We start from the raw sequence: 14,098 nt of genomic DNA, 5'->3' as shown, positions 1-14,098 counted from the left end.
ACAGAACTGCTGAAATACAGGGGGTTTTTTTTTGGGGGGGGAGTGAGGGGTGTTCTCCCAAGAGAGCAGGAACCAAGTAAAGGTTTTGATCTCACATTAATAGTATCTCTGACATGCAACATGTAAAGGCAGCATTGCACTCATTGCTGAAAAGCAGCCAACTCTGGGGAAGAGCACAGCCACTTTTTAAACAATGCACAGCAAAACCACACAAAGTTTTTAAGGACAGGAAGTGAAGAAGCAGCCCAGGTCTTATGGAAAATGCAAGAGGAATTTTGAACTCATGTGGCTGAGCTCTGTTATCCTTCACGTATACTAATCTAGTCAACACATTGGGAGCAGTCACATGTAGGTAGCTGAGGACTTAACTTTATCAACATGCTCTTAAGGCAGTGTTTCTGAAAGTGTTCTGCAGGAACACTTTGAGAAACACCTTAACTGGCTGCCCGGTTTGTTTATTTACTGGCGCTGCAGCCACGAAGCCTCATGGCTCCCATTGACTACATTTCATCCTTTGCAGCCAAGGAGAGCTGTGGGAAGCGGCGTGGGCCAGGCCACCACTTCCCATGGCTCTCCCTGGCTGCTAAGAGGGAATTGGAGTCAATCGGAGCTGCAAGGCTCCGTGGCCACGGCATCGGTAAATAAACAAACCAGGGCAGCTAGTTAAGGTGTTTCTCAAAGTGTTCCCTTGGGACACTTTCAGAAACACAGCTCTAAGGAGCCAATGAGAGGCAGCCATCTGAGCAACAACTATTTTTCAAGACTCAATGGCCTTCCTTTTTGTGTAATTTGGGGCAAGGTACACCCTAGAGGACCATCCAACCCTGCTTGTCAAATCCAGTGACAGTGAGAATTATTATGAGAATCCCATGAAAGGGGAGAGGTAGATTAGAGAAGATACAGTAGGAAAAATGAAGGTCATTACATGCGAGAAAGGACTTCATGGAACAGTCATCTTCAGATCCCTCCTTAGCAGTATCATCAAAGACTTAGCTGTTCTTGTTCAAAGTCCATAGAATTCTGGTCATCCCAGTCCTTTTCTTTGGGATTGTGCCTGCCACCTCCAGATCTGGAATCTCAACCACTTTTGGTCCCCTTTAAGTGAGCCAGTTAGACCCCCTCATCTGAATTTACACAAATGGTTTAATCCTCTGTGGCTTGGTCAGTTCCACTCCTGTAAAATGGGAATAACACTTCATTTGTCTTCCAGGTCTATTCAGATTGTGAGTTCTTTGGAGCAGTGAGGTAGTATCTCTTACTATGGATCTGACCCTCACCTTGCAACAGGGCCCTGAGCTCAGCTGGGACCTCTAGGCTGTACAGCTGTGGTTACCAACCAGTAGATCGCGATCTACCGATAGATCTCGGAGGCTCTAAGAGTAGCTCTTGAGCCCTCTCTGAACTGCGTGCCTACGCAGTACATTTACATTAGATTTCCTCATTTGAGAAGCAGCTACTCACCCAGCAACAGCACAGGTGAGTAGCTGCGAGGAATGGTGGGAATTTTTTTTTAAAGTAGCAGTATAAGGATTGGGGATAGCAAGTGATGGAGAGGAGGATAAGAGAGAGGGCAGGGCTTCAAGGAAGCGGCGGGGTGGTAGATCTTGGCTTGGTCTGTCATTTAAAAAGTGATCTTGGGTGTAAAAAAGTTGAAGACCACTGCTGTACAGTAGTACAAATAACAAGGGTTGGAACTACTCACCAGCTGGAATTAGAGAAAAAAATGTTTTTTTCTTTGGTATAATACAGCACATTTAGGTGCATCATACATCGGCAAAAGGAGATTCCCTTTGCTCTGAAATACTTTTAGAAACAGACTACCACACTAGATGGATTGTTGATAGAAGTTTGGGAAGGAAAAGGTCTGTAAAATTAGGAAATCCATCCCATTGCAAACTTAAGATCTACTGCCTTGCCACAGGTGACATAAACTATTCTATTCAGATAACATTTGGAGGGGAGGAGGGGTATGTTGGAATTATTTATAGAACTGTGTTTTTTTTAAACTATGTTATTTCAAAAATTGCAAGGCTTTGAAACAGCTGCCCTTGGGTCTGACTATAAATATACCACTGGTGTATAGCTAGGGATTACTATGTTCTGCTTCCACTGAAAACAACTAGGTAGGTGGGGTCCCAATGATAATTGCAATTTTCAAAGGATTATCCTTCAAAAAATAAAAAAGGGGTTAGATGGGAAAACAGAACAGAAAGTTTCTTTTAACGGGATAATCACTGGAAATTCACACCCCCGTTCATGGGCTTTACCTTGGAGATAATGTGGTAGTAAAAATGCAGCAGCCTGTTTACACTAGCACAGGGGGAGCTGAACGGGTAGCAACACAGGTAGGACATGTTAAGAACAATAATCTCATGTAGACACAGACTATTATGCAGATACCTTATACATTGGCGGTTTTTAAACTTTTTTTTTTCTCACGACTCAATTGAAGAAAACTGTTGATGCCCACGGGGCTGAGGGGGAGAGCTTTGGAGTGTACAAGGGGGCAGGAAGGACTTACCTTGACCGGGTCCCAGTCAAGGATGCATCAGAGGTGCTAAGGCAGCTTCCTGCCTTTTGCTGGCACCACAGACCATGCTGAGCCACAGAAGCAGCCAGTAGCAGGTTCCCAGCCAATGGGAGTGCAGAGCTATTGCTCGGGGCAGGGGCAGTGTGTGAAACCCTGTGCGCTCTCTACCCCACTCTCCCCTCAGGTAGCCCAGCCTACTGTCAGCTGCTTCTAGGGCACAGCACAGTCTGTGGTGCCAGGACAGGCAAGCAGCCTGCCTTGGCACCCCTCACTGGTCACCTGACCTCCCAGCAACAATGACACCCAGTGCCTCATAGGTCGCAACCAATACTTTGAAAACCGCTGTTATACACTGTGTCAACACTTAAGCCTGAGAAGTTCAGTACATTGGGTCCATCAATGGCTATTAGCCAGGATTGTAGGAATGGTGTCCCTAGCCTCTATTTGTCAGAGGCTGGAAATGGATGACAGTAGAGTCATCACGTGATGATTACCTGTTCTTCTCACTCCTTCTGGGACATCTGGCATTGGCCACTGTCAGCAGACAGGATACTGGGCTAGTTGGACCTTTGGTCTGATCCAGTATGCCCCTTCTTATGTTATTATGGAAGATCCCACTGAAGATGCCATAGAGCTAGATCTTTAACATGAACATAGTTGGCTCCCCAGGTCAGTTCTCCAAGGACAGTGCATAGCATAACAATCCGTTGCTAGATGAATCTGCAATGCAGCTACACTCTTACTGAACAGTCTGAGTGGGCATTGTCCATTTATTTTGCACATATTTTAAAAAAACTAAATAAACCCACTTTATATTAAAGATGTGGTTAGAACATGCTGTGCAATCTACTGCTATCTCTGCCTGAGACAAAACATAATTTGAGAGGTATTTTAATTAGTCCCCACTCCCCCCCCCCCCCGCTCTTTTTTTTTAAGTACATTATCGGGATCCTTAGGAACCAGCCTAGTTCATCTTTGATTGGAATTATTAACTGGCATCAAATGACTAGGCTTAGCAATAAATCACGTCTTACTTCTGAACTTGTTTTCGTTTTTCCATGGAATTCAATGGGACAGATGCTGCCACTCCCTATCTTTAGTGGCTACATCTACACTGCAATGCTATTTCAGGATACTGGAGTATCCCAAAATAGCTGTCCTGCATCTTAACAGCAAGCCCGTTATTTCGAGCTCGCTATTCCGATGTCCTTGAAAATCACATTCCACGAGGAATAAGGGACTTTTCGGAATAGCGGGTTATTTTGAAATTTGGCGCTGTGTAGACAGCACCAAATTACAAAATAAGCTATTTCAAAATAAGATTGAAATAAGGTACGCCGTTTGCATATCTCAAATTGCATATCTTATTTCCAACTACAAAAAGCACTATAGATGTAGCCAGTGAGTGCTACTTGTTTCAACAGTTAGATCCATTCTTTCCAGTGGGACTAATTGCAGAGTAAGTTAGTCAAGAGGACTGGCCCAAAGCCCACTGAAGACAATGGAAAGACCCTGTTGACTTTTATAGGCTCTCTGTCAGGGCCAGTGTAAGGGGAGGGAAAGTCCAGATTACTCAACAGTCTATCCGTCAAATCTATTTTTGGCATTTATGTAGCACTACCTATTGTGTTATTTAGGCATAGTTCAAGTCCTGATTACTTTGTGTTTGCAGTTACATTTTAAAACAGCAGCTCTTGCAATGGCATGTTAAAATGCAAAATAAACTTAGGGACAAAATCCACAAAGGGATTAGGTATTGCAATGCTCAGGATTGCAGCATCTAATTTTTAGATGTCTTCTTGCCACACAGTGGAATCCACAGCCCAGCGCGAGACATCCAGACTTTGTATACAAGGAATGGGGAGAAATCGGTGCCTAAGAATGAAACCCCAAAAACCAGCACACTGAGCAGGGAACCACTTAAACTAACCAGCAGTAGATGCCAAGGAGAAGGGTGTGGAGTAAGCTCCGCCCTCTCAGGGTGCTAGCCCCGTAAATCATTTTGCAGATCTTGGTGTCCCCTTTGTTGCCATTTTGATAGTTTCAGAGGCTCGTTCTCCCAGTTATACTGCAATGGCAGGAAAAGAGGCAGTGAAAAGATACAAATACAAACAACTCCATGCATTTGTTTCCTGTTCTTTGCATTCGGTACTTAATTTTCTGATACAGCGAGGTGACAGGGAACTACCAAGCAAATTCACTTAACATGAGTGATTTAAAATCTCCCAGATGATGAGAGTTAAGAAGCACAGGGAAAGGTAAGATGCCTCGCTCAACCTCATTAAAAGAAACCATTTGCTCATGGGAGGCTTTTAGTAGGAAAGATCACATCCTTCCTTTGCTTTCACATGCAGAGCCCCTCCTGAAACCAGTTGCGGTTTTGAGGAAAATTCAATCTTTTAGCATTCATTGTTGTGATGGAAGGTTTAGACCTTTACTAAGTGCAGAATGAGAAAAGGAACTAAAGGTTAGTTTGACATTTAAAAACTTTGGGCCAAATGCTGCTCTCAGTTTTACACCCCTACAAATGTGGAGCAATTTCACTTAGGTCAAATCCAGGGTCACTCTATTATACCGTGTTCGACCACCTGGCCAGAGAAAGAGAGAGAATTTCTCTGTTGGCCAGTGTCTAGGGCGCTCACCTAGGAGACACAGCTTCCAGTTCCTGCTCTGCCGGGTATTTAAGGATGTCATGCAAAGTGGAACAGCTTCACCAGGAGACACTGACAGTTCCTCATGCCAGAATGTCCCTAGCCCAAGGGCTAGGACACTTTGTCTAGCAGTTGGACATATGGGTGCAAATCCTTGCAAACGGTATTTGAATCTGGGACTCCTACTTGCGTATCCTAAACCAACCCTGGCCCATGCATGCATAACTACCCTTTGTGATAACCCTGATGCGGCAGCTGTATTCAAAGGCTGCACCTGAAATCACCAACCAGACCAGGCCCCATAGGCAGGGAAAATGCTTAGAATGATGATCCCATAAGCTAGACACTTGGCACCAGGACTCAGCAAGCTTTGTGCTTGCCCACTGGCAGGAATGTAGGCGCCAAAGGGACTTTACCAGCAAAACAGGTGCCTTATTAATTTAGGGACCTACAGCGTGAGGCAGCAACTCAGCAAGGGTTTTGAGGACCTAAATTGTGGATTTAGGTGCTAACACTGCAGCTAGGTGCCTAAATTTTTTTGTGGATCTAGCCCCCAATGTCCACATCTTCAAGACAAGTAAATCAAATATTTTTCGTGTACAAATAAGAAGCGTATGACAAGTAACATAAGTGGAAAATGCACCTTCATCTGGAGTCAGTTTTGGGCTTCATCAGTATCACAAGAAAGTTATAGGAATCCAGTCTCTCCTCTCAAAAATGACTGCACCCACCCAGCCTTATCATTCATCCCCTGGTGAGTATAACACCATTTGAAAGCAGCAGTAATGCTGCAAGTTCTACATATAAGGCCATTTTTTTGGGAGCAATTGGTTATAAAGGGGCACGGGATGAAATAATCTCAAGTTTTTACAAACTGTCACTGGCATGAATGTGTTAAGGATCTAATGACTTTCAGTATTAGTATCCTCTCTATGTATATAGCCAACTGGGTTATATGTGAAAAGAAAGCATAACGGCATATTGTACCCATATTGTACAGTATATAGTGGAAGCTTCCTATAGCAAAGTCACTTAGAGGTTCATTGTAACTGGAATCGCAGCTTACACACTGCAATCCACTTGAATAATTCACCGGGGCCCAAACCTGAGAGGCGCTGAGCTCCTTTCACTGCTCTCAGTGGAAGCGGAAGGTGCCAAGTACCTTTCAGGATCATGTCCCAGAAACTGTATTTAAAACAGACAAGCAGACTGACTATCCCATCCTACCAAAAGAACAGCCACTGTGACCTGCATCCTCATAGAATGAGCCACAATGGAGCACTGCTGACTGCAGTCCTTAGCCTTTCTTGATGCTGTCCAGACTCTAACGAAGCCTTCACTGACCGCAGCCAGCCTGGGCTTTGTGAGCAGCAGAGACTAGCTTTTGCTATGTAATATCTTTTCTCTTACCTGTCAAAAACTACTGCGGCATAGGCTGGCTCTGCGAAGATGACATCTCCAGCCCAGAATTCCTTGGCTGCCTTCAACCCCCGGCCTTTGCCTTCCGAAGTGAACACTTCCACCGTCTCCATTTCCCCTTGTGTCATGCCAGAGAGACCAGGCTCACAGCACGGGTGTCCCACAGTGAGCCAGGTCCCTTGTCACTCCGGCTTTTTCAGTACCTTTGGGTTGCCACCAGACCAATTCTAGAAATAGACAGTCCCCATCACACCCACCTACACAAGGCTGTACCATTTTCCACTTGTGGGGGGAGGGTTTTACTTTATATAGTTCTACGCCCAGAAATCCAAGGGGTTGTTCTCGCCTGACCAGCACTGTTTGTTTCATTAGGATAAGCCCATCTGAAAAACACATTGGAATTGTTTCCCCAAGCTGAAAGTATTTGTATATGCGATGGCCACAGCGCTTAATTAACTCTCTTCCATTGGAAAGAGCACGTATTTTCTTTACCAGGGTATTTTTAGAAACCACATGCTTCTGTCTGTCAGGAGCCAACAGCTGAGACAGTGGTAAGTGGTGGACTGGTGTGTGTCCCTGGCGCTGTCATCTGGTCTCCTTCAGAAAGGAAACAATGCTGCTTTCTTTTCTCTCCTCGGTGAGATTTACAGTAGGGGAGAAAGGGATGTAGGCAAACACATGCCTTGAATGCAGCTGCAGAAGACAGGCCTGGAAAAGTTGCTTTTCAAATGTCACCCAGCAGTGCGTAGAAGCACGGAGAATGTGCTGGAAGGACTGCAGAAACTTGGTATTTCTTTCAGCAGCAGGCTTGATGGGTCAGCTATTCCCTCAGGTTTTTCATAGGCTAAGCTCAATGAAATAACATGCCAGAGGACGATATTCACCCAAGTTCCTCTTCACTACATTGAATGGATGAATTGGGTCCACAGAGCCTGAAAGGAAGAGAATATTACCAGAGAGTTCAATTACATTAAAAATGGGAACCAGTTTCTGCTCTCCCATTCCAGCAACTGTAGTAAAGCAGTCGTCAGTGGGTTAATTAGATTACTCAGAGTATTAGGGGCTGGAGCCATACCCCTCACTGGTTAGTTAGTGGGACTTTCCCCCAGCGGTGTTGGAGGGGCATGCATTTAATAAACCAGCAAGTTCCTAGCCTGCAGTTCTATAAGTGGTCTTATTTTTGCTGCATTGAGTGATCCCTTTCCACACCTCAGTAAGTGTAAATCCAGATCAACTTCACTGACGTTGGTTTAGTTGCTTTGCATTCACATTGCTGTAGCGGAGGCAGAGAATTTAGCCCTGGATCCTCAATCATCTAAATATCGCTATTTAGAATCGTGCAGTTCTTTAGAAACTTTATACTTCTAAACTTCATGGTAACTTCACCATGCCAGTCATGTTGGTATCTGAGCCCATTTCATCTCAGGGTACGTCTACACTACCCTCCTATTTCGAAATAGGAGGGTAATGTAGGCATACCGCAATTGCAAATGAAGCCCGGGATTTGAATTTCCCGGGTTTCATTTGCATAAGCCGGGTGCCGTCATTTTTAAATCCTGGCTGGTTCGAACCCCATGCCGCGCGGCTACACGCGGCACGAACTAGGTAGTTCGAACTAGGCTTCCTAGTTCGAACTACCGTTACTCCCCGGGAACAAATCCACACAGAAACACCTTCTGACCCCCCGACCAGAATTGTTCTATCTGCTTCCCAAGATCCATAAACCTGGGCACCCCGGACGTCCCATCATCTCTGGTATTGGCACGCTCACTACTGGTCTATCCAGCTATGTAGACTCTCTTCTCAAACCCTTCGCAACCAACACCCCCAGCTATCTCCGAGACACTACTGACTTCCTAAGGAAACTACAAAACATCGATAACCTCCCCAATAACACCATCCTTGCCACCATGGATGTAGAAGCTCTATATACCAACATCCCACATGAAGACGGATTACAAGCAATTAGAAACACTATCCCAGAGGACACCACTGCCAATCTGATAGCAGACCTATGTAACTTTGTTCTCACTCACAATTATTTCCAGTTTGAGAACAACTTATACCTCCAGATCAGCGGCACAGCCATGGGTACACGCATGGCGCCACAGTATGCTAACATCTTTATGGCTGACCTAGAACAACGTTTCCTCAGCTCCCGTCCCCTTTCACCCCTTCTCTACCTACGGTACATCGATGACATCTTTATGATCTGGACACATGACCAAGAAACACTGGAGATATTCCACAGAGATTTCAACAACCTACACCCCACCATCAACCTCAGCCTGGACCATTCTACACGAGAGATCCACTTCCTGGACACCACAGTACAAATCAACAATGGAAAATTAGACACCACTCTCTACAGAAAACCCACCGACTCATACAGTTACCTACATGCTTCCAGCTCCCATCCAGAACACACCACACGATCCATCGTCTATAGCCAAGCCCTTCGATACAACCGCATCTGCTCTAATCCCACTGACAGAGACCAGAAGCTTCAGGATCTCTACCAAGCATTTATAAACCTCAACTACCCACCCAGAGAAATAAAAAAGCAAATTGAAAGAGCCAGACGAATACCTAGAAACCATCTACTTCAAGACAGACCCAAGAAAACCAACAATAGAACACCACTTGTCATCACCTACAACTCCCAATTTAAACCTGTCCAACACATTATCAATAAATTACGGCCTATACTGGAACAGGATACCATACTCCAAGAGGCTCTGGGAGACAGACCCATAGTCTCCTATAGACAACCACCTAACCTCAAGATGATTCTTACCAACAGCCACAGGACATACCACACTAATACCAACCCTGGTACCTTCCCTTGCAACAAACCCCGTTGCCAGCTTTGTCCACATATTCATTCTGCTGATACCATTATTGGACCTAACCAAGTGAGTTATAAGATCAAGAATACATCTTCCTGCGCATCCAGAAATATAATTTATGCTATCATGTGCCGAAAGTGTCCGTCTGCTATGTACATTGGACAAACATCTCAGACACTTCGCCAAAGGATTAATGCCCACAAAACAGATATCAGACAAGATCACAAAGAAAAAACAGTTTCTTGCCATTTTAACCAGAAAGTACACTCTCTCAGGGTATGTCTACACTACAAAGTTAGTTCGAACTAACGTCCGTTAGTTCAAACTAACTTTAATAGGCGCTACACTAGCGCTCCGCTAGTTCGAATTTAATTCAAACTAGCGGAGCACTTAGTTCGAACTAGATAAACCTCATTTTACGAGGATTAAGCCTAGTTTGAACTAGCTAGTTCGAATTAAGGGCTGTGTAGACCCTTAATTCGAACTAGTGGGATGCTAGCCCTCCCCAGCTTTCCCTGGTGGCCATTCTGGCCAACACCAGGGAAACTCTATGCCCCCCTCCCGGCCCCGGACCCCTTAAAGGGGCACGGGCTGGCTACGGTGCCCGTGCCAGGTGCAAGCCTGCCAGCACCCAGCCAGCAGACCCTGCACCTGGCACGGATCGAGCCGGCCACCCGATGCCCCCCAGCCCTCCCCCTCTTCCCAGGACCAGGCTGGCGGCTCCCGGGAGCTTGCCCGGGACCGCAAGAGGCGGGCACCCGCCTGGGCTAATGCGGACATCGTGGACCTGGTCCACGATCTCCGCACTAGGCACAGGAAAGTGGCCGACTAGGGCAGGAGAGCTGCCAGCCTGGCCACCCAGGAGCAGGTGTGCATGAAAATCAAGGGGGTCCACTGAGACCCCTGACCCTGAGTCCTGAGCTTACAATGGCCGTCCTGGGTCAGACCAAAGGTCCATCTAGCCCAGTAGCCTGTCTGCCGACAGCAGCCAACCCTAGGGACCCTGGAGGGGATGGACCGAAGACAGTGACCAAGCCATTTGTCTCGTGCCATCCCTCTCCAGCCTTCCACAAACCTTGGGCAGGGACACCACTCCTACCCCCTGGCTAATACCACTCCATGGACCCAACCTCCATGACTTGATCTCACTTCCCTTTAAACTCTGTTCTAGTTGTAGCCTTCACAGCCTCCTGCAGCAAGGAGTTCCACAGGTTGACTCTTTGCTTTGTGAAGAACAACTTTCTGTTACTAGTTTGAAGCCTGCTACCCATTCCTTTCCTTTGGTGTCCTCTAGTCCTTCTTTATGGGAACTAATGGAGAACTTTTCTGTATGCACCCTCTCCACCCAACTCCTGCTTTTAGAGACCTCTATCCTGTCCCCCCTCCGTCTCCTCTTTTCTAAGCTGAAAAGTCCCAGTCTCTTTAGCCTCTCTTCATATGGGACCTGTTCCCAACCCCTGATCATTGTAGTTGCCCTCCCCTCTCCCAGCCTCTCTCTTCCCCTCTCCCACCTCCTTTTCCCAGTCTCCCCCAGTTTTGTTCAATAAAGACAGATTCCATTTTTGAACACAATTGTCCTTTATTTTGTACATCAAGAAAAGGGGCTAGGGAAGGGTAAGTGGAAGGAGGTGAGGGAGGAATGGGGCACGAGCCCCCGATGGGGAGGACTGGGCTGGCTCTGCGGGCTTCTGGGGGTGGAAGCTCTCCTGCAGCCCCCCAATTGCCCGCTCTCCCCAGATGGCAGCCTGCGGCAAGTGCAGCTGGGGTGATGGCCGAGTGGTGTGATGTGCCCAGTGTGGGCACTCCGGGCACTCCAAGCCAGGACTGGTTTTCAAGCGGGGCACCCCTGAGAACTGTCTGTCCGGGATGGGGGGTCGGGTCCCTTTAAGCACAGCCCTCGGCTAGCCTGAGACAGCATCTCCACGCTCTAAGTCCTCCTCTAATGCCCTGCCGGCACTGCTTCCGGCCATCCTTAAGCCCTGTTCAGGGTCCACTTAATGTGGACATGGTAGTTCGAATTAGCAAAACGCTAATTCGAACTAGTTTTTAGTTCTAGACGCGTTAGTTCGAATTAGCTTAGTTCGAATTAACTAATTCGAACTAAGTTAGTTCGAACTAACTCTGTAGTGTAGACATACCCTCTATGACTTAATCACCTGCATTCTGCTACAAAGACCTTTTACATCTGCACTTGAAAGAGAATCCTCTGAACTGTCATTCATGTTAAAATTCGACACTCTCCGGGAAGGAATGAACAAATGCGCAAACTATCTTACCCATTACCAAGATAGCTTCCCCAATTATCACCTCTAATACCATTAGCTCACAGACGTCCCACTCTCCCCACCTCTAATATCATCAATTCACAGACACTTACCTTCCTTCCTCCCCCCCCCCCCCCCCCCCGCATCCTCCTTCTGTTCTGAAATGTGATTTGTCCTTTTCATATGTGTTCATTTTTTTTAATTGTATCCTTTGGTATATATGGTTGTGACTATTTTCTTCCACTATTTGATCTGAGGAAGTGGGTCTGGCCCACGAAAGCTCATCACCTAATAAACCATCTCGTTAGTCTTTAAAGTGCTACATTGTCCTGCATTTTGCTTCAGCTACCCCAGACTAACACGGCTACATTTCTATCACTAGGGTTGTATAATGAGCCCAGGAGAAAAAGAGAGTGAGTGTACACACCCCTGCCATCTTCTGGACAGTCACAGAACTGTTCAGTTGTGCATCACAGGTTCAATATTGCCAACAGCTCACGGAGAGTCTCCATTTGTGCAAGGGAGAATAGGACTCATGTTGCAATGCAAATGCCTCAGTTAAGGTTCTTCTCAGCATGCCAGGCATAAACTAGACACTTCCAGAAGCCTAAACAGAATGAAGCTGAGCTTAGTTTTGATAAAAGGTTTCTGACTACTCTCCAGCCAATGAAACATCTGGATTCCCCACTAAACATTACATTGGAGATCCATGCTTTTGAAAAAAGAGGGTCTGAATTGTCTCCCTACAGTCACCCTAAGCTTCTGAGCAGTCACACTAAAAAGGCCAACAAGAATTATGAAGTCTGAGATTTGTTACTCTGATGCCCTACTCTATAAGGAGACATTGTGGGTGTGTACAGTAGCAGAGGAGACGTGTCCCTTCTGATTGAGATGCTGAAGTTGATCATGTCTCTCTTAATGTGCCTATTTAATTCCCCTGAGTGTAGGTGTATCAGATGGGGCGTAGATACCCATTACAAATCTATTAGTTAACAGCAATTGAGTGTCCCAAAAATCTGCTTTTTCCCCCAAATTAAGTGGCGCTGTCACCATATAAAATATAAACAACCACTAAGATGCATTGTATATTGGCAAACAAACACAAAAAGGTGATTTAAAACATGCACGCTAAGCCCACAATAAAATTAACATTTTTATAATGTTATTTTCTAATATTGTAATTATTTTTATCAGTAACAAAACACCGAGCCTAGATACACACTGACACTCTGAGGGATGGGAGGCTGAAGGTACCCCCTAGATGGCGCTGGGATGGCTCAGGTCACCACTTTCAGATTGGAAAAAGCTGTCGAAAACTTGCAAAAGAGAGAGGTGTCATCCCTTGCTGCAAAGCAACAGGCTTCAGGAACTGTCAAGGTACCTGAAACTGTGGGACAGAAATGGACAAAGGTGGCCGTGGCAAATTTAAAAGAAGGGTCCACTGCATTGCAACCACAAAGCCAGGTTCCAGTTGAACTGAGACCTAGACTGGTGCATGTCAGAATGGGAAAAGTTAAGTGCACAGGAGGGAGAAGTAGCAAACAATACTTTCACTGAACTGGAAAATAAAATGAAGGAAAAAATGTAACAGTTCACAGAGCACACTAGGAGACCGGAGCTGCAACTTGATTGCAGGGGAGTGAATAAAAAAGAATTTCAAAGTGAAAAAGCAAGATTAAGTAGGTTAACAAGAATGGGTTCCTTAATTTATAGAGTTGCCCCAAACCAGTTAACTGTATCATGTATGAGCACTTTTGCAATTAATTTCACATGCAGACAACAGCAACAGACACTGGGGGACCAAAATCCCCACTCTAATCTGAGAATTAGGATAAAAATCCGGAGTGCGGGTCCCCAACTGCTGTGACCCATGGAATCACACTCAGCTAAAAATGTACGCTTCTTTCTGAAATATTCTTACATACTGGTATGTTCTCCTTTCTATCCTTTCTCAGTTAGCAAAACTTTTGTGCTTTGGTCCCAAAACTTACTATTGTGCCATACAGGGGGCCTGTGATATGTTGAGGAGTCAGATTAGATGATCTAACAGTCTCTTCTGGCCTTTAAAGCTACAAAGCGCTACAAAACTATGCATGGCACACTGAGCAGCCTCTGATGGTTTCATGTGTAACCTGCTTGATCCCCAGAACTCACACCGAGTGGGGAGTGACGCATAAGGAGCAGCTGAAACATCCCAAAGGGGCTGGCCAGGGGCAGGACATTAGCCCTGAAGGGCAGTGGTAGCTATGGCAGTGACATTACAAAAGCCTTGTGCAGCACCTCAGTTTATTGGTTAAAGAAGGTCGGGAGGCTCTGATCTCACAGCCAGTCTATGGCAACAACCAGATAAAACAGGCTGCAGGGCAGTGGCAATCTCAGAGACTT

General features: G+C 45.9%; 1 protein-coding gene across 2 annotated transcripts in view; it reads right to left on the bottom strand.

The window, feature by feature from the left end:
- The window catches only part of SMYD1 (SET and MYND domain containing 1), a 45,814-nt gene extending 38,951 nt beyond the window's left edge, over positions 1-6,863 (bottom strand). Inside the window, exon 1 of one of the 2 annotated variants that reach the window (XM_006111612.4) lies at positions 6,592-6,863. In XM_006111612.4, the coding sequence (XP_006111674.1) occupies positions 6,592-6,728 (137 nt within the window). In that variant the 5' untranslated portion in view covers positions 6,729-6,863. The remainder of the gene's footprint in view (positions 1-6,591) is intronic. The other variant, XM_006111613.4, reaches the window with a different exon arrangement.
- Positions 6,864-14,098: the final 7,235 nt, after the last annotated feature.

Source organism: Pelodiscus sinensis, chromosome 5, assembly GCF_049634645.1.
Source record: "Pelodiscus sinensis isolate JC-2024 chromosome 5, ASM4963464v1, whole genome shotgun sequence".
Taxonomy (NCBI): domain Eukaryota; kingdom Metazoa; phylum Chordata; order Testudines; family Trionychidae; genus Pelodiscus; species Pelodiscus sinensis.
This window is presented reverse-complemented; position numbering and strand designations above follow the sequence as displayed.